At 39.9% G+C, this 27,522-nt stretch overlaps 1 protein-coding gene across 1 annotated transcript in view; it reads left to right on the top strand.

Annotated features, from left to right (window-relative positions):
* Positions 1 to 10,225: 10,225 nt before the first annotated feature.
* nectin3a (nectin cell adhesion molecule 3a) overlaps positions 10,226 to 27,522 on the top strand; it is a 38,516-nt gene continuing 21,219 nt past the window's right edge. The window contains exon 1 of the mRNA XM_048981721.1: positions 10,226 to 10,403. Coding sequence (XP_048837678.1) covers positions 10,313 to 10,403 — 91 coding nt within the window. The 5' untranslated portion in view covers positions 10,226 to 10,312. The remainder of the gene's footprint in view (positions 10,404 to 27,522) is intronic.

Genomic DNA, 27,522 nt, shown 5'->3' with positions numbered 1-27,522 from the left:
GGATTGGAAGATGGATGGATGGATGGATGGATGGACAGATGAAAGGATGGATGGATAGTAAAGTAAGGCAGGATAAGTCTAACACAATGTCAGGGTAGGAGATTTCATTACTATTAATATCTAAACGTTTGTGCACACGACAGAGTATGTTTTCCTATTACTAGTATTAAATATATTTCTCTGTTTAATGATCCACAGATGAGACAAAATACTTTCTTCTGCCCATGTTCCACACTTCCCAAATCACCTTTATTAAATCACATTGTCCATTGGAGCAACTCCATGGTCATTATACTTAGAGTGTTTTCTGCACATGTCATCACTGAACCCACCAGAAGTTTTTGACAAGTTGTTCCACTTGGGAAAATAGCTTTTTTCCAGCTATTATCTGTTATCTGGTCTATGTAATCTATGGTCTTTTGAACTTTGGATTTCAGTCCACTTTTGGTTCAATGTTCAGCTATATATCCGGAGACAACAAACAGTCTGCGTCATTTAGTGTCCCAATGGAAGGCCAATGAAAACAAAAGCTGTTTGTTTAACGTAGGTCGTGCCCCTTCTGATGTGATGTGATCAATATGCAGCTAGTCTTGCAAACTGAAGGTGGTGAACCACGGACAACAGGCAGCTAAATCTAACACAACTCTCTTAAAGCTTAGATGTCTTTCTTAAAGGTCACAGTGTGTCTTTCATTTGATGAGATACATAGGCATGTTTGATGAGATTTAGGTATGTTTATCTTTTGCGGGGGAAAAATTTTAAATTAGATTTTTTAAATTTTATATTTATAATGTCTAAGAACTAAATATTGTGCTGATAACTGTGCTTGGCCATCCTGGTTCAAATTATTCATGGAAATGTCTTATTAATTCATATAAAATTAAGCCATTTTTAAAAATGGAAAAAAAGAATTCAATGTGCTGAGAGACAGCGCAAAAAAAGTAATTTGAACTAAAGTAAATTATCCACGCCGTTAATATCTGACAGTCCATTTAATTATCTTATTTACCCTGGCCATGTTCCAGAGACCAAAGAATTTTGCTTTCCTTGGAAATAGAGCCATTGTTAATAATCTACACAGCCTTTTCCTGTTGTTTATACGTATTACTCCTTATAGGTAAAATCAGACATCCTGCTTTTAATTTGTATCAGGCAGATCTTGCTGTCAGTAATTTTTATTAAGGTTTCTCGCTGTTTTAACAGCCTTTCCATGCCTTTGTGCTGCTTTGCTGTGACGGTCACACAGGATATCAGTGAGAATCACCATGGCCACACATGCTCCAGTTCCTGCCCTGTATGTGTGTGTATATGGAGTTTGTATGTTTTCTGTGTGTGGTGCAGGTTAGCATGTTCGTCCTTTACAGTCAGTAAACCAGTACTGCGTTTCCCACCTCTGGTTCTTCGACGGTGGAATAAGGTGTCAGAACCACTTCCCCACTTCGAAGAAATGCCTTAAAACCCCTCTTTTCCCTGTTCCCACGTTTCCTGAATGCTCTTAATGTTGCACTTTCTACTTATTTTTATAGCTGTTCTTGCTTATTAAGTTTTTTAAATGTTTGATAGGTGTTATGTAGCTCCTGTGAACGGGTATTCATTAGAGACTCTACTGGCCCTACTAATGCCTAGTTGACTCCTTGACAGTCATATATTTGACATGTGCTACGTGCCTTTCTTGCGCGTAAATAAATATTAAGCAAAATTATATTTATAAGTTGCCCATAGTTTATATGTACCCTAAGAGGGACTGGCGTCCCATTCAGGGGATTCCCCTGTGCTTAGAGAGAGCTTCTCTGTAAAACTGTAATACACATGGATCCATTATATTTCTGTTCTTTTCAGATTACCCCATTTGTCTATGTTATATCCGGATAAACTGCAAACTCTTATTGCTATATGCATATACCAAACATGTACAGCAGATGGCACCATAATATCAATAAACTCTCTGGATTGGCCATTAAACAATCTTTCAGTGTAATTTATATTTTGCAGTGACGTGTTTCAAAAATTAATAGCTATAAACAGCAACACATTCAATATATTCAAGTACTATTCAGTACATCAAATCGACTGAAAACAAATAAATGAATATTTATGATTGTTGAGAAGGTTATAAATTTGTATAAAAAATGTGTCAAATTTGAAAAGAAATTATTTAAAATGCCAGGATCATTTTATTTGTACTACACTGACATCAAATGTTTATAATATATAACGTAGTTTTGCAACTGATTAATCACCCCATAAACCCATATTGAATAAGTAATTAGAAGGTGGATGAATGGATGGATAAACACTTTCTGAAAAGGATATAATAACCGGAATACCATAAAGTAATGGTTGCTGTAAGAAGAAAGCCATCATCAGTGGCATCAATTTGTTATGCTGATCTGCTCTTTAGATCATCATGAAAATGTACACACTGGCCTTCTGTTTTGCTGGTCCACTCTGGGGACAAGCATGGCCGAAAATAGTAAGCACCGGGGAACCTAGGGGGAGGGCCGAACAGGGCTTCCCTGAATGGGTGGAGATGTATGGTGGTGATTCCATAGAAGGTGTAGCTGATGTCATGGGGAATCCCAGAGTGATATGGATGCCCCCCTCCGGCCGATCTGTTGCCCTGCCAGTATCTATACAGACGCTCCTTCATTTACAAACGGCCGTTCACTTGAAATGTTCGTAATTTGTTATTCAACATAATTTTAAGGGTATACGCAAGTATTAAGAAATCGGATGCTGGGAGTACGTACGCTACGCTGCTGCGGAGTAGCAGTGAGAGGTCGTACTAGGCGGAATTGGTGCGCAGAAAAAAAAATAATGTTGCAGACAGGAAACGGGAGCCCAAGGAACACAATTTGGAATTCCTCTGAGTCCTCTGAGTTCATATGTCTGAAAGTTCGTACGTTGAAAGTAGAGGAGCGTCTGTATTTATCATGAACAGGTACATACTGCTCCTCTGTTTTGCGGATCCATCCATCCACCCTTGTGGGACTGAAAATGTCCTAACAAGGTCAAGGTAAGGTTTTTGTCACATTGTGGAGACATTTGGCCCCAACAATGTAATATATACATGACTACACACACACACACACACACACACAAGTTGGTCTTCCTATCTAAATGGGGACTGTCCATTCATTTCTATGGGGAAAACCCTAATCCCAATCACGACGCCCTTAATCCCTACCGAGCCCTAACCTTAACCATAAGTAACCAACCAAAATACAAAACATTTGGCATTTTTACTTTTTTGATTGAATTCACAAATTTTTTATAAAAATGACATTATTCAAATGGGGACCTGAAAAGATGTCCCCAAAAGTAGGGGAATTTCAGGTTTTACTACACTTTGGGGACAATTTGGTCCTCAAATGTGACCTATGCAAACCCACACACACACACACACACACACACACACATACACACATATACACATACATACACATTATGGGCAATTCTGAGTGAACTGCCAGTCTTTGGAGCTTGACACACACAACATGTGAACTGCAGACATGAGGCACTGTCTCACTGTCTCACTGCCTTATAAACCCCCTAACCCAGGCCTCTGAGGTGACCGCGCTATTCACTACACCACCATGTTGCCCTTGATCTATTGCCCCCTCCCCTCCCCCCGCAATAATATGACAGTTCACTGGAAACACAGATTCGTCTGAGCACCTGGTGTCATGGGCAAGCACACATCCATCTGTTTCCCATAAACGCTAATCCAGTGCAGGGTCATAGTTACCCTGGAGCCTGTCCCAGGAAGCTCAGCAGGTGAGGCAGGGCACACCCTGGATGTGATACCAATCAATCACACGTAGGAAACTGGATTCCTAGCTGGGGAGCCATGAAAGCTGACCTCACGCAGAGCCAGGGGAGGAAATCAAATCCGAAACCCCAGAGGAGAGAGGCTATACTACTATGGACTGAGCCACCAGACAACGCAAAAAAGTTACAACCATTGGTAAATAGAATAATTTAGTTTTTAAATTTGAGGGTAGGGGTGGCATGGTGGTGCAGTGGTTAGCACTGTTGCCTCACACCTCTGGGACCCAGGTTTGAGTCTCCGCCTAGGTTACATGTGTGTGGAGTTTGCATGTTCTTCCCATGTTCGTCGTGGGGTTTCCTCCAGGTACTCCGGTTTCCCCCCACAGTCCAAAAACACGCTGAGGCTAATTGGAGTTGCTAAATTGCCTGTAGGAATGTATGTGAGAGTGAATGGTGTGTGAGTGTGCCCTGCGATGGGCTGGCCCCCCATCCTGGGTTGTTCCCTGCCTCGTGCCCATTGCTTCCGGGATAGACTCCGGACCCCCCGCGACCCAGTAGGATAAGCGGTTTGGAAAATGGATGGATGGATGAAATTTGAGGGTGGGACATTGCATGCTGCAATGTGTTTCCCTCACTAGATTTATGCTGCTTTATTCAGGAACCCAGGGGAAGGGGGGACCTGGGACAACCCCAGGGGCAGTGTGGGACGTTGGTGACAAAAGGACACCTCGGGTTCAAGTCTACTGCAGCCAATATTGTTTAGATCTGTCCCTCAGTGTATGTTAGTGTGGTAACACTTAAAGCAGTCATATAACTGCATTATACATTCCCCCATCATGTATTGTAATGCATTCATAAAGTATTATAAACACGGTTATAAATATTTATTTAAAAAAGCATAACACATTATAGCCATGTTTATTGCGCATTATGAATGCTCTCGAAGGTCTGTGCTGGGTTGAAGAACATCAGTATTGACAGACATTTAGAGCTTTGGAAACTTCTAGGGAAATCGGTGTCCACTTGATCCAAGCTAAAATGCTATTGGTGGGTCTGGTGATAGGAGACGCCATAGAACCTGCATCACAAACGAAGCTTCTGTGTTAGTGAAACCAATTCAATATGGAACCTGTTTAACCTTTAAGTGTTATACTGTAGGGGCTGACTGCTCCATTTCAGCATGTACCTTAATTTCTTCCATAGCCACTCCAGGATGAGCAATCAGAAACCCTAAAAAGACACACTGAATATGTTCCTGCAGTGTCTTAGACAAAATTAGTATAATAACTAAGTAAAAAAATGAAAAAGCAATTGACCAGATACCTGATCTCACTAAGGAGTTCTGCAGTCCAGACTGCTCTTTGCAGAGATTTACAGTTTATAGCTGTAGTGCTGGCTTAGATTTCAGATGTGTAGCAGAAGTATGTTTTCTATCAAGAAATTTTCCTGGAGTCGCTGAGGTACAGTTGTTGGCTCTCCTTGGGAATTGCAGGTGCTGCTATGCCTTCTTCAGTAGTGAGGAGATATTGTGAATCCATGAAAGGCCCATGGCATGAAACTTAAATAGATTTGATGATGATGTTGGAGTTATACATGAGTATACAGTTATGAGTGAAAAGTGAGAAGAGCAGAGGACTCAGTATACAGCCTTGTGGCACCCCAGTGTTGATCAGGGTGGAGGAGGAGCGGATGCCTAGCCTGACAGTCTGTGGTTTGTCAGTTAGAAAGTCTAAGATCCAGTTGTATAGTGATGTACTGCAGTTTCGGTTGAGGAGTTTCAGGGTCATCTTCTTAGGTAGGATGGTATTGAATGCTGAGCTAAATGTAATGAACAGCATTCTGACACATGTGTGTTGTTGCTCCAGGTAGGTTAGTGCTATGTGAAGAGCAGTTGAAAGTGCATCTTATGTGGATCTATTTGCTCTTTAGGCAAGCTGGTGTTACATGTGAGCCAAAACCAGTGTCTCGAATACCTTTGTCATTACAGGGATGATTGCAACTGGCCAGGAATCATTCAGACAAGTGACCACTTACTGTTTACATACCGGAACACCTGGTGTCCAATTGAAAGATTGGGGACAATTGGCTGAAGGGGAGATGTTAGCGATAACCTGTGCTAGCTGATCAGCACAGGCTTTAAGTGTAAGTCCTGGGATGTTATCTAGTCCAGCTACTTTGTATGCATTTGTGTTGCACCACACCTTTCTGACATCATGCATGTGCAATACAAGTGTATGGTCAAGGGCAAAGATATGGCTAAGTTTGGCTGGGAAGAAGACCTCACTTGTGGTCAGACAGTTGCCAGTGTTCTTGTAGTCTATGACAGTCTTAATTCCTTGCATCATGGGTCAGTGTTGCAGTTGAAGCGGTCCTCAATCCGCTGACTGTGATTTTGTTTGGCCTCCCTGATGCTCTTCTTTAGGTTCCGCCTGAGCATTTCATAGGCCTTCTTGTCCTCCAGAGAACATTGGCTTTTGCATGTAGACCTGGGCATTTCTTTTGAAAATGACCCATCGCCCAGCAATTAAAAGATTTGCCCTCATGCTGTGCCTCATGCTTGCTACACTCAAGAAACGTAGCTGTAGAGAAAACATCTGCAGTAAGTGGCACTGATGTAAGCCATGATGGAGGCATCTCCTACAGATCTCGGTCCTGATTTGCAATCTCATCTTTTAAAGCTTCCATGTGTCCAGAGTATATTAGTAACCTATGTTTTTTCTCCTTCATTCCTCATGCAGGTGAACATTGGAGGGAATCAGTCGTTTAGCTTCAGCTAATTCCGTAACTGTAGCATTTTACTATGATAGCGACCTGTGTGTCGTTCCCGGCAGCACACCCTTGTTAGCTAGTGAGGCTCTCAGTACTTCATCATGTGCTGTGCTAATCTTGCTGTCACAAATCCAAAACCAACAAAGCACCCAGCAGACACAGGCCAGGGTTGTGAGCATGAAATATCTTTACCCAAGGATAAAGTTCCTTGAGGGGAGACAAAACTGGAAGAAAGCTCAGAAAGTTCTAACATAAAAATCACAAAGCATCACAAACCACCAACAGTGGTGGTTGTGTATTTTTTCCCATAGGCGAGCAACTCAATATTGAGCAGAAACAAATGTTACAGTTACACATTGGCTGAAATTGCATTTCTTGTGAAGCACAGGTGGTTCTAATCTTTCAACAATCCACCCTTGGAACACAATGACGTCACTTCCTAGGGTTCTGGGAGGTCTGTCTGGTTGGTGCCACCTGCTGCTCTAGTGTGGTATGACATAATTATGCGGAAAGCTATGAATGCTTTGTTAGCCATTCGCAAACAATGCCTGCTCAAACTTAAAGTTAATTAATGCTACTTTTGTTTTTTAGACTAATAACCCTATGCAAAGAAAGGAAGTTTAAATTTCAATTTTTCTTAGACACAGAGTGATGGAAAAAGGTTTACAAGAGGCACTGTTTTATCCGTGAGATCTTTTTCTTTGCTGTGATGGGCTGGTGCCCCATACTGGATTATTCCCTGCCTTGCTCCTCTTGCTTCTGGGATAGGCTCTGCACCCTCACTACCCTGCATAGGACAAGCAGGTATAGATAATGGATAGATAGACCCTTTCCTGTGCTTCTGTGCTAAAAAGACAAGCACAAGAAACCTTTAACCCAATATACTACAACTAGCAGTACTGTGTGATCTGGCATCACAGCTACATAGCACAAATCTATGGGATGTCAGTCATGCACATCTTAGGAGGGGGGACCATCATGCTTTGCTCCAGGCCATTTTTTTTCTCGGGAATTACAATGGAGCCAAATTCACACTATTTGGGTAAAAAATGCCATATTTTTTCTGTCAGCAATCCACCTCAGGCTTCCCTGTTGCACAAGTGAGACAGTAAGCCTCAGTTTTGCTTCCCTTGTGTCCCTCGGCCAGAAAAGAGGTCAAATAAAGTCCATGCAGCTCACTACTTTTCATCATTCCTTTTGCACAGACGTGAGGAATACCTCACATACTTGACTGGGCCCTGCTGTTTGCCCTCACCATGGCAGAGCTGCTAGTGAGTGTAATTGCACTACCTTTATTGCCCTGTATTTACGCATTTTTTTTTTCATGGAATGCAGTCTCTGTGGTGGAAGCTTGAAATTCTGTGCTTTGCCTTAATAGCTCAGTATTTTTATTTCTGTCTGCATTGTCTGCACCATTTTACCCGAACACATAAGTTTTTATCATTTGTCCCCTCACACCTTTGTCTTTTTTTAAAACATTTGTCTCTTTTGCAGCTGGTTAGTGAGCTACTGTGAGGCTTAGTCCACTGTTGTTTTCAGAAGAAATTTGACCCCTCACTTGATGCCAGAAAATGTTCAAGGAGGGCTTGTTCCACACCTGTCAAGAGTGACCTATTCACCTGTGCAGGTTCATTTTCTGCATATATATACACTCAAGCGAGTTTACATGTATTGTGGTGCATGATGTCAGTTTTTTTGTATTTTCCTATAACAAGCAATTCCTCCTGTTTTAACCTCTGCCTTTTTGGGAGTGTGTATCAGCCAGGTCCACATCACAGTAAGTCTCACATGTTTGTAGAATTTGTAAGGTGACATAGTATTTCTCTGTAGGCTACAGTGAGTCTGATTGACATTCGGGAGGCACTTGTTTGGCACATGTACAAAATCAGGCCACAGAGGTCAGCACTGGGTCAGTCACAAACGATGCAATATGATAAATCCCCTTGTAATGAATACAGAGTTGGCTTACTTATGCAGGTAGGGGGCGCTATAATATATGTACAAGTACTGTGGATAATCAACTGGCTTTTTAAATAGCATTCTAGTTCTTATAAGGGTAGCATGACCTGTAACTAAAAATACAAGTATTTTACTATCAGTCTTTAATTATTCTAATTAATAATATTATCATAATTAGAGCATAGTGTTGGGTTTCTGGCTGAGATAGCTTCATTTTTAATCATTTCACACCATGAACAACACAACATAAATTATGCAAAAGATTCAAACAAACAAACAAACAAACAAACATTTTCCTGTGGATCTCCCCCCCCCTCCATGAAAACAGACGTAGCACTATCCAACACATAGGCTTTGTTCATGTCTACCTTTACATGACAATAATAAATTAGCCAGACCTTGTTCTTCCACTTTGACTAGAACCTTCAACAAAGAGATCCAAAGTGCTTTGTCAACCATCATTGCAAGAACATAGGTTTGATTTCAACACTGGTAAGGACTATATCAGCCCTGAACCCCCACCCCCCACCCTCCAAACACACACAGTACTCCTACAATATTGGACGGGACACATCTCTACCATCCATACCTAAATCTACGCCCTTGCATCAATGATAATCCAGTCTAATCCACTGAATTGCCTGCCAGCTCCTCTGGACTTCTCTGCCATATCAGACCCATAGGCAGTGAATCCCACCGCTGCCACCATATGTCACAATGATTCAACACTTGCTGCTACCAATTCAGTAACTCAGATGCCCAGTTACTAAAATATAAATTTAGGTGTACCGTATGCAGTGCAAAAAAAAATACTGCATGCGACTTTAGCCATAGCCGGGGCTGTATCTATCTTTTCAGGGGCCCTCGGGAAGTCCATAGACAGAAATAAATTTTGGGGTGGGGCCCCCCTCATTAGATTTCACCGATTGGGTTGGGTCCCCCTCGGTAGACCTGGGACTTTTTCTGGCCCCCCATGTGGCAGGCCGACCCTAGACAGCTGTCCAGTTTGCCTATGCCTAGATCCGGTTCTGGCCATGGTCTGTTTAAGCAGTACCTAGTCTGGAGGGGATGAAAATGGTTACGTATGACCCAGTGCGAGGTCACTGACAAGGGATATAGGCAGAGTTGTAATACCCATAAAGTATGAGAAAAATATACCAGAAAATAATGTGAGCAGGGCCATCACTAGAACTCTTTTTTTTTTTTTTTTGGAGGGGGGGGTCATAAATGTACACTAATTTGTTTAAATGACGTGCTCTTGTTCGTTGTATTTTAAGTCAGATCCCCAAGTAAAAGTTTAGCCTCCCTTTTCATAAATCTCTAGTGGCGCTCCTGAATGTAATTATTGCTGAATGTAATTGGAAAGCAACATTAGACCTCATTAAGTATAATCGTACAATTAAGCAAAAATGTCATCAAAAAATTCGTGACAACATTTCACAACAAATTCTCAACGCAGAAACAATAATTAAGAGCATAACATTGCTTTCGCAGCACTTCACACGGTAGCAATAGAAATACGATTCTGAAATGCTTATACCTAGCCACTCGCTTGTATATTGATTAAATATGCGGCTTCGGTTTCCAAATATTTCATTGAGTAGCTACCGCTTATGCAGAAATGATTTAGTGAAATGTGAAACTGGCTTCTTTTATGAAAGTTGGCTTTAGGACAGTCAGGTGTCCAGCGCACCCCTATTTCAGGCAGCGAAGTGGTACAGCCAGGCGCAGCTCGGTCCCCACGGGAAGCAGGCGCCGAGTCTTCGGAGTTAAGAAACACCGAGTCTGAGACCAACTGTGATTTGGGGTTATCATGGCGGTTATATTAATATATTATCACAGGAATATGCCTTCTTACTTGGGATTGGGGGGCAGAGTACTACTTCTCCTGTTTTTCTTTACCGGTGAGTTGCGTTTGCTTGAACTGTAAGTGTTAACGGGCGAGCGTGTATCATAAATGAGCAGTACTGGGCTCCTTTAGCGGATTCCCAGAAAATCGCCCTGATTCGAAGTGAAGGAAAAAAAGTTGCCAGCTGTATCGAACTGAATTGTTCATATGCTGAAAAGTTCCACGTATTTAATGTGTTGCCCTGTGTTTTATATAGGCGGTTTATTGTTCCCATATGTGGTCATTTGGTGTGAGTACTGGCCACACGGCTAGTTTTGCTGCTGCCAGTGCCGCTATCTTTCGCCAAAAGTTGGCGAGTTGATAGTAAGAGCACTTCCCCAAGTGGGTCAGGTCGGCTTGCCTGACTAGCCGGGTCACACGACTGCGTTTAGGTAGTAAACCAGCTAACTCGTAAAGCGGTGTGTTCTGCGGTACTTGGCTTCGGAGGTAACTTGTAACTGGCGACGCATTTGGCGGCCATGGCCGGAATAAGTAGTAGAGGATGTGATTCCAAGTTGTGTCTCATGCCTCCCTACATATGTAGTAGCCAGAAGAGTAATGTTATACTGTAGGATAAGCTGGGGTCCAGTGCCAGTTGTAATGGGGGTAACCGGACCCGGCTTGCCAGCGGTCTCCTGCGCGTGCTTCTGTTGGGGTCACCGCTGTCATGGTAACAGCCGACATTGCGGCGATGCGCGGAAAACGAAATCGGCCGCTACCTTCGTTATCAGCTTTTTATTCTCCTGTTTTGTCACTTTTGAAACGATGTAGTCAAACAAAATGTAACGTAGTCGAGGGCAACAACATTATTCTATTGTTGTATTCCGAATAACTGCTTGGCTGCTTTTGTGAGGAGGCTGGCATCCTGGTTGGCACTCATTTATCTGTTTATATTGTATATCTATTCATATGTGTATTTGGCGCAGCAGTTTCTTGGCCTCGGCGGGCTTGAACGCAAGACAGCCGCAAAATACATCAAAGTTTTTATTATATATTATTTCATATTTGCAAACATAAGCAGGATATACAATTTAAAGCTCTTGTGGTTGCCCGGATTTGGTCGGACCTCATGTGTAACGTTATGCTTGCAATTTTGCTCTATAAACCACCGAGTCACCTTGTCGGCCTATGGGAATTAATGGTGAAGATGATGCCTGCATTTTCCTGTACTCTTACAACCACTTTTGGCCATTTTGTCCTACTGTTAAGGTTTTTTGGTGATTGAGACACAACTGTTTATTGTGTGTGTGTGTGTGTACATGGGCTGACTGGAGAACTTACATGTTTGTAACCTCTAACGCTCATGCAGAAGTAAAGGACTCCCACTATACTGCTCCCATTTATCTATTGTACTTACTGTATTTTCCTCCTATTGTTTTCTCCGGACAGGGAATATATGTGGTTTTAGGTGTGCTCCACCATCTCAGAGATTTTGCTTGTTAAGACAATAACTCAAAAACAGTTTGTTGGACATTTTTCTAACTTTACAGAGGTATTGTATGGGAGACGAATTGGAACTGATTAAACTGAGACAGATCGCCCCAAAGTTGAAGCTATGCTGCTTAATGGCAGCCAAGGGAAGGATGAAAGCAGAAATTCAACCTTGTGAATGTGTCAAAAAGAATTTGATGTGTCATATTATATTACTGCTTCACAAATCACAAGATCTACACCTAATTTCATTTTCAGACAAATTTGAAAAATGAAGCAGTAGCGCTGTGTGGAAGCAATATTAGAAAACGGCAGCTGTAGGAGACCCTTGGTCTGGTAACTCTAAAAGTATTTTACAGATCTTTTTCAAATTCTACCAGTATATTGTTGGGGTGACAGACTGAAAGTGGTCAAATTTTGAGGTAGATCACCCCAAAATTCAAGGATTGCTACATAGTGATGGCAAAGAAAAGGGCAGCTCAGACACCTGATCTCCTCAGCATGATTATCTGTCCGATCTTTTCCAATCTTCATTGTCCAAGTCTTTCCTGTGCCCCATGGGTTTAGGAAAGACTTGGACAAAGATGTTTTCTGAGTATTCTGTAGTAAAGTTTTATATTGATAATTTTTTTTCTATTTAATGTAATTTTTTGTTGTCTGGAGATGTAGGGAGTGTGGGTAAGGTTGTCTTTTAATGATGTTTTCTTGAGACTTTATAGTGCACTTTTTCAGTCTGATTCTTTGTCTTGGTAAATATAGTTTTCATTTTTATTTCATTTCACAAATTATTTTCTGTTTTTGTTTCAGCTTAAGCTTATGATAACAGCACTAGTCCCCAAGGTTGCCAACTGTCATGCATCTGGCGCGACACTCACGCTTTCAGACTCTCACGCTCGCGCACAAAATCTTACGACAACTCTATCTTATTCCATTATAAACTTATAATTAGCCACATCAAATGCTTTGGGGTAGTTTGCAAACCATACAAACCTTTAAGGTAATAAAACTGTGATTATGCAGACTAGTCGTGAATTTAAAATCTCACGCCAGCCAGCTGACTAAAGTTGACAACCCTGGGTCCCAACAAGCCTATTGCGCACAAATTAACACATTGGCACGGTCAAAGTAGAATAAGCCCAGATTTTAGCCAAAACATTTTCTAAAACACTTATTCAATGGAAATTCTAAGGCAGCAGGCAGACAAGTTTAGGACTTTAATTATGAGTGTATTTAGCAGCTACAAGGACAAAAAAAAGCTCTCCATACTAATGGTGATATAATAAACACAAACAGACAACACTTATGTTGGTTTCGCCTACTCTTGCGGTCAACCATCTAGGATGGCACTTGTGTGTTTTTTCTTCAGGTGTTCTTGCATAACGCTAGTGCCACGCAATGTGCAAATCACCTTTCTGTTTGGTGATAATTTTAACTACTCACATAATTACGTAGTAATATTTAAGGATTCATTTATTATAATAAAGTGTTCAGAAATCATAAAGGAAATTTCTTTTAAAATATTTTTTTAAAGATGCAGCGATTTAAAATATTGATGTCAACAAATTTCAGCATTGACGTCATCAACTGTGGCTGTCCCAACAATTACATTAAACAAGTCGCACAAAGTGTTCCAGGGTCACTGGATAAATGGCTTCACCATGCAGTTGGACCCCGAGCTTTGCTCTCAGCTGTGTGTGAGTGTGTGTATGTATGTTCGCGCACACACAAATATGTATGTTTTAAAAGGAGAGCAATTTAACAACATTTAATAATTCAAAAGGTGACTTGACGCATCAGGCAAGATGCAGGTACTTTGTCAGTATTCTTTGTTCATTTGTTGGCAAGAAACTGGTATAGCTTATTCTAAGTGAAAGTGCCAAGAGTTAAAAATATTTTGTTTCCTGTGGATCAAGAGGTTTGGCATGGGGGCAATATGACTGGGGGGGAGTAGTACCACTGAAAACAATGTAGGTATTAGGTCATGGGTGTACATAGGTATATGCAGGTGAACAGGCACTTAATTATATGAATTAATATAGCCTAGTTTTCTTTTCCCCATGGGTCAACTTATCATTTTTGCACCCATTCCTACCTAGTACCATAATGATATGTTTACAATTATGAATGTGTATGAGAGAGAGAATGGGGTGTAAAAGAGGAAAGAGATGCATCATCTCTCCCCACCCAACTAAATACCAAATCTGTACCTTGTCTGTTTTCTTTTCCTTGGAAAATATCTAAGCAAGTTCATTAATGCTATTAACCAGCTAAATTTTGTAATGCATGCTTGGGGGGTGGGGACAGGCATCGGGTTTCCTGGGAGAGTCACCAAGGCATTGGATTAGATGATTGGATGGTTTGATGTGCTTTTGCCGTGGTGGCAAAGATTTTGACATGGCGGGCCACTATGGTGAAATGTTACCATCATAAACAGTGCTTTGATTTGTAAATACTGTTATTGTTTATTGTAGCTAATCCCATGTATATGAGAAATGTAAATGAGAATGTAATTTTTTTTTTTTCTCAGTTTATTTTGCAAAAGGAACATGTCAGTGTAGTTCGGCAATTATTTCTTTTGGTAAATCTGAAAATTAGAATTTGCACCCATCCTGTATATTGCTTGATCATCCTATATTGAAAAATATAATGCTGTGTCACATTTTGAATCAGAATGGGACATGATTTGTATTGTATTATCTGGCTGTAAGCTCGATTTTACATTTTGTGTGGACATAACCTAAAGCATGGTCTAGCATAGCGTCAACAGTGCTCCAATGCAGAGTTCATGGATTTAAGTCCCAGGAAACACATATAATTTGTAGCCCTTCCCTCTGCTGAAAGTCCTTTAGGATCAAAGCATCAGTTAAGTGTGCATTTGTCAAATGTACTTTGTGCGCATGAAGAAAGGGCTCTGTATATACAATTAGTGTATCTGTCATAGTTCGTACTGTTATGTCAGGGAAAATGTTGGTCATAGTGCAAAAAATAAATATGTAGAATGTAAATGTTTAAAATAATGACATTTTCAGACATGGACGTTAAGACATGCACAAAGAAATACAGGTAACCACCTTTTTCTTTTGTAAATTGGCTTGTAAGTGGATTGTGCAATAAATGAACAGGTGTAGATTCTGAGTCACTAGGACTCGCAGCATTGCGGTAAAAAAACACGTTCATTGGCTTTCACATTTAAAGTCTATCCAGTACAGTACATCTATAGACTGTAGAGGTTGGTGAGTGTGCATGGAGTACGGATTAGACGGGTGGAGCAAGTGATGGGGCTATCTGGGGAATACAATTCTGCTGTTCCGACAGCCCCCCCCCCCTTCTGGTTTATAGGAATGATTCCTTTAAAATTATGAATTATTCTGGTATTTGACTGAATTAAGAGATTCAAAGAAATTGTATTTAGCAATGCATTTGTTATTTTTTGTTCTTTGAAATGTGAACCCTGGTATGTTGGAAGTAGTTTTAAAAACATTGATGAATGCTGTTAAGAATTAACTATTAAAGTCTGAAATTGTATTATTCATATATTATGTTCCGGTTTGCTTATTTTTAACTGATAATTCGTAATAATACATATAACATATTACAATTATAAAGGTGAGGGTATATTCAGAACAGACAGTGCTGAGATGCAGAAACTTTTGTTTAACCTTTAGTTTGTCCCTTAATATACATTTTGTTTTTAAATCACTTGACCCTAGTATTAGTTGTGCTAGTATTGACTGGTAGGAGACCAGTTGCAAGAGGGACAATTATCCAAGGAAGACTTCAGGAGGAGAGCTAGACATGATGGAAAGTGAGAAGTGCTTTGAGCGGGACATGGAGGTGGATACACAGTAGATACATTGAGGAGAAAACTCTCTCAGGGTTGGGTGTGTTGAAGCTAGAGGGGAAATGAATGCATTTTTCAGTGAGTAGGGGAGGAAGGGGGTCGCTGCTGGAGTCTGGAGTTATTGACCTGTCGCCAGGCTGTAGGCTAGTGAGCAACCTCGCCCAGCCTTTTGAGGACGCTGGGAAGCTGACAAGCCAACACCTATTGCTGTCCGAGGCCCAGGTAGAAAAGACCCTTCAATCACAATACAAGGCATCATTGATTCAGTCAAAACATGGGCTGTCCCATGGCGCTGCACTTATTTCTCTGTGCCTGCGCACTATGGTCTGTTTTTGGCCTACAACTATATTCTAGCACTGTGTGACTATTCCGCCCCATCTCTGCAATGTGGTCCTAGGGGCCGTCAGTAAGACTGGCCCCAGACCTCATTTCTGGATTTTTCTGTGACGACACAAAACCGTGGGCCAATCAACATTGCGGCATGCCCTCTGTTTGTCTCCATTTTTTTTGTGCCAGGTCTTTAACGATGGTGATGGAGGAGGGGAGCAAAGATATGGTTAGAGCCACTGTGGTCTGTAATTAAACTGCACAGCTATATAGTTTCGGCTCTCAAGGGTGTGTGATTTGAAACAAATATAGTAATGGAGTCTACTAAATTGCAGGTTAAAGGAGGGAAAAAAACTTGAAAACGCATAAGTATGTTAAGGGAGCAGGTCTAATGAGGGTTAAGGAATGAAATGGGCCTTTTAACTTTTTTTTTTGCTTGAACTGAGGGTGTGGGGACGGGCAAAGGATTTTAATCCTGGGCTCTCGGATTCAACGCTATCAGGCTGCAAGATTTAAAGTTTTTCTTTAGGACAATGCTTTCAGCACCAAATATGTATTTGCATGTTTCTCAGAAAGTTCTGTACTTAATTCAGATGGGACTTTTGCGTTTTAATTTGCTGATGAGTTTGTGTTGAATGTTTTACTATCATGCAGAATTGGTATTATGTTTCTGAAAGTTTGGTGGAGTAACATTGTGTGTTTGTATATTTCTGTAGATTTAAAAACCTGCATTCATGCATGTGCACAGATATTGAGTTGTCGGAATTTTTAATTTAAAGTTGATCTAAATTTAATGGTTTGGTGGCAAAGTTTCCTGCTTTTTTTGTTATATAATTGTTGTTCTTTTTCATGTTTAGATATAGGCCAAACCACTATATTGTGGAACTTATGTGCATATTGTGTTCTCTTATGTGTTAGCAGCCTGACATACTGCTTCTGGAGACCTAAAAATTTCTCTTGATTGTCGTGCTGGTGTATTTGCTTTGATATTTTCTATAGTTATTTATGTTTACCGGCCTGGCTTTGAGCCATGCAGTTGTCCAGGTAACTTTTAACTTCATTGCACTTACTGAGCTGAGTTGTCATGTGGACATCATGTCTTTCAAGGTGTATATGTACATTTTGTGCGTGGAAGTGAAGTTAGATGCAGAAGGCATAATGTCTGCCAGCCAATTCATCCCTATCTTGGAAGCTTCCAGCCAGAAGATTCCCAATCAAGCTAAAATGTTTCTCTTGAAAGAAGCCCATTGGCAGATGAACCTTGCACATTATTGCAATGTGGCGGGAGAGGTTGCAGTGGCATAAATGAAGTGGTCAGGGATATAAACTGTATTCGCAGTAAGTGATGTTTTGCACTCCTTTGGCAGATGGGCTGTCGTCTGATGAATTCTGTGACCCCTGCACCACATTTACGAACATAGGGGAGGGCCTTGACCTTAGTGCCTTCTGCTCCTGGTCATGGTTTTCTTTAAACGAATGCCCTATCATGAATCCCTGACTCTGGGCTCTTTCACTGGTAATCAAAAAATTTTGGGCAGTTACCATTTCAAAAGAATAACGGTATCTAACTCAGGGCATGAGTCAGGGCATAGATGCAAATTACCAGCTAGGTCTGGGAATGTACATGGGCAACTTCATGGTTGATATCTGATATCCCATTGTTAAGATATTGTTTTTTCTCTTTAATGTTTAATTTTTATTTAATATTTTTTCTTCCCCTACCCTCAAAATATTTTGTGTTCAGTTGATTTTGGAGAGAGCTGGTTGTCTAATTCGTGAAAATTCTTGGATCCTGTAGAGTTTCTGAGTTCTCTCCTAGTGGTGAGCAGAATGCAAGTGTAGCATCATGAAGAATACAAATTGAACCCTATTAGTAACAAAATTAATACCTTTTAATACAACACTTGGCTATTAGGAATGCACCATATCAGTATAGAGTCAGATACCCTGCTCATGTACTCATACTTGTCCTTGTGCAAATGAGCCAATGCTTATAAATGATACCACATAATGATGTATAAGGGTTATGGCGCTTTTAGCCAGGAAGTTCAGACCAGGCTAAAAAAAATGACTATGCCTATAGGGTTGTTTATCGATACAGGTATGTTACGATTTTATGTAGTAGAGAACAGGGAATTTAATCCATTTTGATTATTGTGTGTGTGTGTGTGTGTGTGTGTGTGTGTGTGTGTGTGTGTGTGTGTGTGTGTGTGTGTGTGTGTGTGTGTATTTCTGGGACGTAGGGAAATGCATATGGGTTTAGTACACTGGTCTGCTTTCGTAGACATTTTGCTTAAGACGATAACTGAAGAACTATTTGGTGGATTTTTGCACAGGTGTTGTGTGGGTGTTTATGCATAATGCACCAGGGTGCCAGCCTGGAAATGTTTGCCTGATCACATCAAAATTGAAGCACTGTATAGTAACAGCAAAGAGAAGGTCAGCTTGGACACTTGATCTTGTCAAGATGATAACTCAACTCATTATTAGGCAGATTTTCTTTTCCAAACGTTGTAGACACATTGTACAACTTAAGATTTTGAGACAGACTGAAGACACATCTCTTTGTGACAGCAAAGAGAAGGATGTGATAGGATGTGATGATCCATATTAACAGGACAATTCTATTTCTCATTTTCACTCTATTTAATCTCTATGATCTTTGATGGATCTTAACACAAAACATTAAATTGATGAATATCTAAATATGAAAATCAACCCAAAGTTGCATTATTTGGGGAGGGGGAGAGAGTGCACTAAATAGGCTTCTAATATTTCATTTAGAATGCAGTATTTTTATTTGGCAAAATCTATCATACAAACTGCTCCCAGGTCACCAGATAGGGTTTACCTGCATTCAGGCCCCAAACTTCTCAACTGTGTGCATGAACACTTGTGTATGTCCCAAAAGGAGAGTGATTTAACCATTTAAAACCTGAGTTCAGGCATCAGTCAAGATAGTCACTTCTTCGCCAATATTGCTTCTTGTTTTGTGGGCAAGGAATTGCTATACTCTTAAGCGAAAGAGTCAAGAGTTAAAAATATATTGATTTGTAAATTACTCTTCTTGTTGATTTTAGTCTTGTAGCCAACCTCGTATAGACTGTAAATAACAATGTATTTTTTTTTTTGCACTAAAGGAACATGTCAGTGTAGTCAAGTTCGCACCCATTCAATAACCCTAGTTATGTTTGACAAAGGTGTGCATCTCTAGTTAGCCAAACGTAATGACACAGTGAGGGGAAAAAACAAGATTCCGAAAAGGCTGATTGATGCAATTTAATTCTTTATTTGACCGGATCTGGAATTTTATAGAACACGATGATGGTGAAACCTGCAGCAATGAAAACTAGATATGCTTTCCTGCTTTGAAAATACAAAATTATTTTCAGTTATTATTCGTCATATTTAAATGAACTGAAGTTGTATCACTGACGTTATATAATGTTTGACTGATGGCTCCAGCTTCTTGCCAGTTCCTTTTAATTTAAAATGAACTGGCATTTCTAGCTTTCTGTTAAAAAAAAGATTATATTTGAAATGACGCATAATCTAATATGCATACATCCTGTTATACAGTATAGACACAAATGACCTTGTATTAACCAAGCCATTGGCAGAGACTTCAGAAGGGGTTCTTTACAGATGGATGATTTACACAAAACTTTTGCCTTCACTGAAATTGTGTAGTATCGGCCACATTGGCACGAATGTACCGACGCATGGATGACTAAAAGTGGAAGAAAGAGGGTTGTAGTTTTTAGTCTTGTGCCATGATGAATATTCATCTTGTTTTTAAGAATAGTTTGTTATTCCAGAGACTGACATTAATAACTTAAGCTTGGACTCTAGTGGAGTCCGTGCCTGTATTAAAAATAAAAAAAAAAATAAAAAAACTCTTCTTGGTGTATGGACTTCGGGGCATTTTGATGTATTTCTGTCAGCTGTAGGCATAGCATGCATTTTGATCATTGAACTGCTGTTTCTGCATAATTATGCCAATCTGACTGATCATATGTCCATTTCTCCTGCGTTTGGCCAGACTCCACTTGCAGGAAATGTAGGTGGTGTGAGTTATGGGGGGTGGCCTGATCGTCCACTGTCTGAGCATCGTCTTGCACACGGGCTTGGCGTTTGCCAGGTGGCAGAAAACATTGTGAGTCAGGTCTGTGGGCGTCATCTTTCCACTTGCCTCCGCTCATGCCGTCGCATTCCATCCGACCTTTCTTGTCTTACTTTCTCTCAACCATTAAATAACAATCAGAATTCTGCTTTGTTTGTGCCAGTGGTTCTGTGGGAATGTGGTCATGCGAACATCACCCTTACCTAGTCAACATTCCTATTTTCCTCTCGGATTAGAGTGGAGCAGCAAAATATTCTACCTGTCCTCCAAAATTTTCCACTTCCTCCCCCAAAACTCCTTTGCTGGCTTCAATGCCAGTGTTGCATGCAGCTGCAGCTGCAGCAGCAGAGAGACAAAGTTGTGAGTGCAAGATGCAGCACAACAGCAGAGGAGGACGCCATGGAGTCAAGACTGATTTGCATGTCTTGAGTTCCTGTGTTCCTGGCCATGCAAGAAGGGAGAGATACTTTTTCTTAAGAAACTGAGACTGAAACTGAATGATTCACACAGCTGCTGTGCTACTGCAGTGGTATTGCCTGTAACCGAACGTGTGTAAACATAGGACATACGTAGATGATCTATACAAGGCAAGTTTCAATAGCAAAACAGTGGTTTTGTTGTGTGTTTCCAAACCAGAATACTTGGCATTTTAAAGTAGAATATATCTAGGATCATCTACCAAGCTTCACATCTTGTTATGTGTTGGAAAACACATACTGTTCTGTTAGTAGCTGTTTTCCACAATCCTTTTTGAAATTGACTTGATAAAAAGTTGCATTTTTTTTTACCATTTCACTGCATCTTTTAATGCAACTTCTACAGGGTGATAACATGCTTTTATTTATTTACTGTAACATATATTTTTCATGTAGGAACTATATTATTGAGAATGGGACCAAATGTTATATCTTATAGAAAATGTCAATGTAAACAAATGCAGTCATTCACAAGAAAATGTTATTCCCAGGAGAATGATGCATTTATGGAAGTTCTTAAAAGCTCCTTTTTTTTGTAAAAATGTGAATACATACTGCTGTTGACCTTATTTGACCTTTGACCTTATTCGGTGATTGAGAGGTTTAAATAAGCTGATTTTGTTTTTGTTCATTTATACATTTTTGAATGCAGATTTTATGTGAGTCCAGCTGGAAAACTGAACTTGTATTTTTAATATCGGCAAGCAAGTGTAAATTAGAATGTGATATTTTTGTTATGGGGTGTGGTTGAATCTCTCGTTTAAATACAGTGTTCAGTGCTTGGTCTCATTTGTGGGTCCTTGTGCTGTTATGAAATTCATTTCTCCTGTGCAGATTTATTTTTTTAAGCAGCCAAGAATATACCGTGGCTTGCAAAAGTATTCAGCCTCAAACCAAACAAGTCACATTTGGATGAATTACGGATTGTGTTGTGCAACAAAAACTTGCAGTGTGTTTATGCCTCCAAATAAAGAATTATAATGCTTATAGGTTACTTACGGTATTCAGAAAGTTGCATGCACCCCAGATTAAATGTATGGAAATCAAATGCTCAGTACTACACAGCGGTATGTATCGCTGTCTCTCAATACTGCAGTTGAAGTGTTTTGGCTTTAGTCACTTTGAGTAGGCCTCTGCCAGTTTTTTAGTATTTCCTATTCCTAGAAAATTACTCAAACCCTCATGTTAAACCATTTCTGTATATGGCCTTTGTTTCACAAGTCACTGCATTGTTGCATTGCTGAAGTTTCACATTAGTTCCAAGTTATATAGTGTTGTGTTTTTGCACTTTGTCCATTTTCCCTGTCTCTCCTGACACTCTCTTGAGTGTCTCCATAATATGATTCCGCCGGTAGCACCAGACAAATCAGGATTTCTGCTGGTAGCGCTGGGCAATATGGTGAAATATGTTATCATTCTGTTGATAATTACATTATTCTTTACATACATAATTCTTTACTTCACAGATTCTTTTTGCTTTAAAATTCCTTAGGCTTCACCTTAAATATATTCAGACCATGAAAAAAGATAAAATTATTCCATTCCATTCTATGTTAATAAATAAATCATACAAAAATAAACTTTTTTTTTTTGTCTTGGTGTGTAACACTATAAAACACACAGTACAGTTAATTGCTGTTTTGTGTTTTTTCTTGGACTACCTCACTGCTCACTCCAGGAAATGAATTTGACATTGCTTGTAGAATTGCCACACCACCCTTATTGAAGAATACAACTCTGTGTCCCATTTTGAGCCAATGCAGGACACTTACCTCTTTTCCACTAGTGTTGTGCCGGTGCTGACTGGGTGCTGGGGCGAGAGGGTGCCACTTCGGCCCCACCTGAGAATTGACTCGCATTTCCACCGGGTAAAAACAACATGCATAACATGCACACAACAATGGGCATATAACATTTTGAGTTTGTTTTATGATATTTTTTTACAGAGAATATTTAGGGTAATGCTAAGCTTTGGTTAGCATTAGTTGTGACATTCTTTTTTTACTAACCTTTAGCTAGCTGCATTACAAAGTATTAAATCTTAATTTCTGCATCTTTGCTGTGTAGATTAGGTCAGACTACTCATTTCGTCCTGTACTTTAGTTTCACCACAATTATTTGACACTGGTGCCGGTGCCAGGCTGGTGCCTAATATGGATGGTTCCATGCATTTCCACTGCCAGTCAGCTAAAAAAACTGGCTCCAGCGAATTTCTGGTCTGAGAGTGTGAACCCATGATGTTTTGGGGGGGGGGGGACAATATCTTGTAAATTTCAGGAGAGCTGCACTTGATATTTTCAGTATTTAATATTTTGTTTGATTTCAAACAAATTTGATTTGTTTGATTTGCTAAAAACATGCACAGATTAAAGTACAGCTGGAGAAAGCAGGTTACTTGCATAGTTTGGAGCCATATTATTAATACATTAATAATAATAATAATAATAATAATAAAAAAACTACAAAAAGATTACCAAAACATAATAAAATTCTCGCAAGATGGCATGGGACGATAAAAGCTTCAAAGGGCCCCATTATTCTGTATTCATTGTTGGTTAGGACGCAATCAAAAATTGGTGATGTATGGCCAAATGCCGCGGGTCAAACTAAAGTCCTGGATGAGCTTCATCCAGTTGAATCTAGTGTCCCACCATTGACTTTTTTGGCATCATCCATTTCACAATCTTCCATCTGACTGCAATATCTACACAGCAAACAATTGGTAATTAGTGATACTTTATAATGCTTGGAAATGTTGCCTTAAATTAATTAAATTAAATTAATAAGCTTAAACATTCTTTGTCTAAAAATATTATTTAACTAACTGAAAAATGTTACATGTCGACATTTGTGTGCGTGCATGCATGTCTGCGCTCACTCACTCGCTATGTTATGAGTTTTTTTTTTTTTTTTTTTTAAACCAGTGGAAATGCGGTCCGGTTCTCAGATCATGTCACTTGAGCACTATGTGCGAACCAACTCCCTGTCAAACCAGCACCGGCCCTAGTGGGGAAAATTTGTCTCATTTCTACCGACTGAAAGTGGAAAACCTGATTGACGATGTTTGTGACCTGTAACTGCTTATATTTTCTCTGTTCTACTGGATGTAAATGCTTCAAATGGTGAAGTAAGTTCTCACTGTTTCCAGTTTTAGTTTTAGTTTCCAGTAAGTTTTCAACAGAGTTTACTGTGCACAGCACCAGTCTGTTGTATGTCGGACTTTAAATTGACAAAGTACAGCCACACCACTGATGTCTTTATACTTTGTTTATCCACAGTATCTTATTTTTAAAAGATAATGTGGGAGCCTGTTTGCACCTTTTTTCCATTGACGCTTGTAGTTTCCTCTGATTACCAAAACAGTAGCATAACTTGTGCTCCACTAATTCAATCAACCCTGCTGTGCATTTGCTGGTTGTCCATTCATGATTGTTTGGAATTTTGTTAGTTTCTGTCTACAGTCTTTTTCATCTTGCCAACAAAGCCTTTCTCCATATCTCTGTCGAGTCACAGATATAATTTCTTAAACTATGCACAAAGGCCTTATCATGCAAGCAGATAAGGGTGAGCTGTACTTCTGCACAGAATCTACATTGTTGGTAAACTGCTGGTACAGTGTAGAGTAAGTGGCTGTTCAGCTACCAACGGTGTCAGTATAAATCAGCTCTTAGGCACAGCAGTCTGTTAGGTTCTGTTAGCACCTGATGGTTGTGTTGTGTTATGTATCTAGTACAGTTGGCTCAACAGTGTTCAAATATCAAGAATGTGTGTAAAATCACATTTAAAAATGAATAATTTTACATATTATTTGGTAGCAATATAATTAGTTACTTATCAATTCTGTAATTAGTTTGCAGTTTATCTCTGTTCTTTTCACTTGAGCTCTGCATGAGTTAATCAGTCAATCGTGTGCTGTGTGTCTGAGAAATTTAACAAATCAGTGAGGCGAAAAAAGCAAACTAATCAGCAGAAGACATTTGTCTTTCAGTGTGTAGAATATTTTTGGCAATATTTTGGATTCCATAGAGACAATATTGAGAAAAAACAAGTGATTTGTTGTCACTGCTTTGTGTCTGTTGGCACAGTTCGCAGCAACAAGTGTAAGAGAATCTGATTATGCTGCTGCAGTTTATTTTGTTTGTACATTTAGGTTGTCATGGTTGTCATTAATAGTTTGTCAAATTTTGTTCCTAATAAAATTTAAAAATTAGAGTGAATTGTCAGTGTACCAGTAGACTTTTTGACAAGTTAACCAGTAACAACAGACACTATTGGCAGATAAGATTAAGAGATTAAGTTGTATTTGCATTTAGTTTATTTTGGGTACGTTTCCAATTCATTTTTTGTTTTATAAATATTGTAGTGTTTATTGAAGATTTGGAATACCGCAATATGAATTTTTCCAGTATTGTTCAGTCCTAGTTTCACGGCTCTGTTTAAAGTTTTTAGTTATCCTTCTGCTACAAGAGTAATGTCTTATTTTGTATGGCAGTAAATTAACGGAGGAGCCTATAAGCTGGAGAAGTATTGTTAAGATTGTATTAAAAATGAAAAAATTTGCCGTAACTGCCCAAGGCCTAGATTATTAAAGGTTATTGTATGCTTCTGCACTTGAGCTGTTGCTTCAGTTTTAATTTGTTTCAGTTTAATTTATTCAAGCAATTTTTGTGTTTTATTTTTACATTTTGCAGCAATGAGTATCTCTTTTTGTACGGAAAGGAATAAGTATTTTGATCCATACTTGATACACTTTTCTTTGTGTGTAGTGGGGGTGGGGTTAATTGAATATTATTCAAATAATGACTGGTAAAATTCGACTAGTAATTCTGTCTGAAATGCCCTTGCAATAGCATCTGTTTGTTTGGTAAAATATTTTGGATGACTTTCTTCTATGGGGGAGCTGAATAAATTTAAAGCCACCAAACTGCAGCAGCATTTTTAAACTGCAAGTAATTTACATACTGTAGGCATTTTATTTTCATGCACATGGAGAAGATTTGTGCTGAGGTTTTACTTCAGGGCTATGGCATGTAAGTACCATATGGCACCTGTTACATGGGAAGAAAAGAACTTTGCAGGAAGCCACAGAAAATGGCTAATAAGGATTTTTACCTCCAGTATGAGTTGGAATATTTGTATGTCAGTCCAGACTGTGGAAAAGGGTCCTTTCAGACAAAGGAGAACACAACATTGGTATGGATTGCGAAAAGGTGACGATCCCTGTTTTTCAGTGGCCGCAAAAATGTTCTTTTCTTAAGGTTTGTCTTGAGGTTGATATGTAACTTGATCACAGTAATGAAGAGGATCATAGCTGAAACCTCAGAACTTTTCCAGTGTCCATAGGATTCCAGGTGGGTTGTTGCTGACGTGAGAGAAATCCACAAATCAGTATGGGGGGGTGGACTGTAAGGCTGTTCAGGAGAGAAAGCGACTGGTGTTTGACAGAGATACAAGCCTCATCAAACAGCCTGCATTTAGCATTAAGTCTCCAGTATTTCTTCTTCTTCCTTAGCTATTTTCCATGATTTAAAATTTTTTTTTTTTGTATTTCATAATCACTTAGTCAGTGCAGTTTAATATGCTATGGTTTTGATTCACTTTGTGTACTTTAAATTTTCATTTACCAGTTCATGTTATATAAAAAATCCTTGGAATAGCGCGTTATGCAAAGAAGTGGCCTAAAATGATACCCACTCATGTATATGTACACTGACACTCGACTTCCGATGCCTCAGTGGCCCATTGTGGGAAAGTGCAGTAATTACTCATCGCGTCTGGGGAAGTGCATCACAGATGTGCCAGCGGCCAAGTCTCTGAGCTTCCATCTATATGTAGTCCAAGTTTTTTTACATTTTAATGTTCTGCTCCCCTTCTGTACAGGTACTGTGATCCAGCTAAAGAGAAATAAGCAATTGATAAGCAATTGACCCTTTTCGGGAGCAAAAACGAGCTTCAGCTGGTTACAGACTATTTACCCTGCCTGTTACAGATGCTCTTGTGGGCTATCTGAGAGGCAGTAGTCCTAAAAACCAGCCCTGAGTGAAACTCCACTTCCTTCAGTAACCCCCCCCCCCCCCCCACTTCCAGTGTAGGAAACTATGCAAGATTTTGGTGTCACAGTCTGTTTCTGGGACCCTCAGGTGTTTTTCGTATCTGCCAGGCAGTGTTTACTTTCAGGTGACCACCAGCGTTTAATACGTGTGGCTTTGGAAGTAAAAGTCTTAAAAAAGGGCTCTTGCAGGTCTACTATAGGATTTTGGAAGGCAAGAGCCTCACTCGAGTGTTACAAGTGCTGTGCGTGTGTGTGTGTGTGTGTGTGCGCGTGCGCTTCTCAGACACTTGTGGCCTGGAGCTGGCCTGGACTTTGGCAGCTTTCATACTCGAGTGCACTGTGGTATGAAGGCAGCCAGATGTGGACACACACGCCAGACCGGGTTTCCCAAGCACTCCCATGGTGCTGAACAACCTGTGCATTCTCGCTATTTACAGTCTGCTTGGCTGATCTCATTCTCTCAAACTCACTCTGCCTCAGCACCCAGCTGTAGATATTCATATCTAGACTGCACTATTCTTATAAATAAATAAATAGCTAATGGGTCTGTAATTTAGAGGTGTTGCTTGTCTGTGTGTCGAACAATTTGCCTAGTCTTTGTCGGTTTCGTTTCAAGTTCACAAGAATTGGTGACTTATTTGGTGTGTGTGTGTGTGTGCGCGCGCGCGTGCATGCATGCTTGTGTGCATGCATGTGTGTATTTGTGTGGGTCTTTTGGTAGTTGCTAGTGGACTGGTGTGCAATCTGGTTATTAATCACTTCAGACTCCCTTGTTGGTTTGTGACTCGAGAGGGAGGGTTAAGGTCATGTTAGAATCTGTCTTAAATATGGTTTGGGTTCAGGTCATGTCAATTAACACCACAAGAGATCAGAAACTAACTTGCA

The sequence above is a fragment of the Brienomyrus brachyistius genome, chromosome 17, assembly GCF_023856365.1.
Source record: "Brienomyrus brachyistius isolate T26 chromosome 17, BBRACH_0.4, whole genome shotgun sequence".
Lineage (NCBI taxonomy): Eukaryota > Metazoa > Chordata > Actinopteri > Osteoglossiformes > Mormyridae > Brienomyrus > Brienomyrus brachyistius.
The sequence above is the reverse complement of the archived record's forward strand: the minus strand, read 5'-3'. Positions and strand labels throughout refer to the sequence as shown.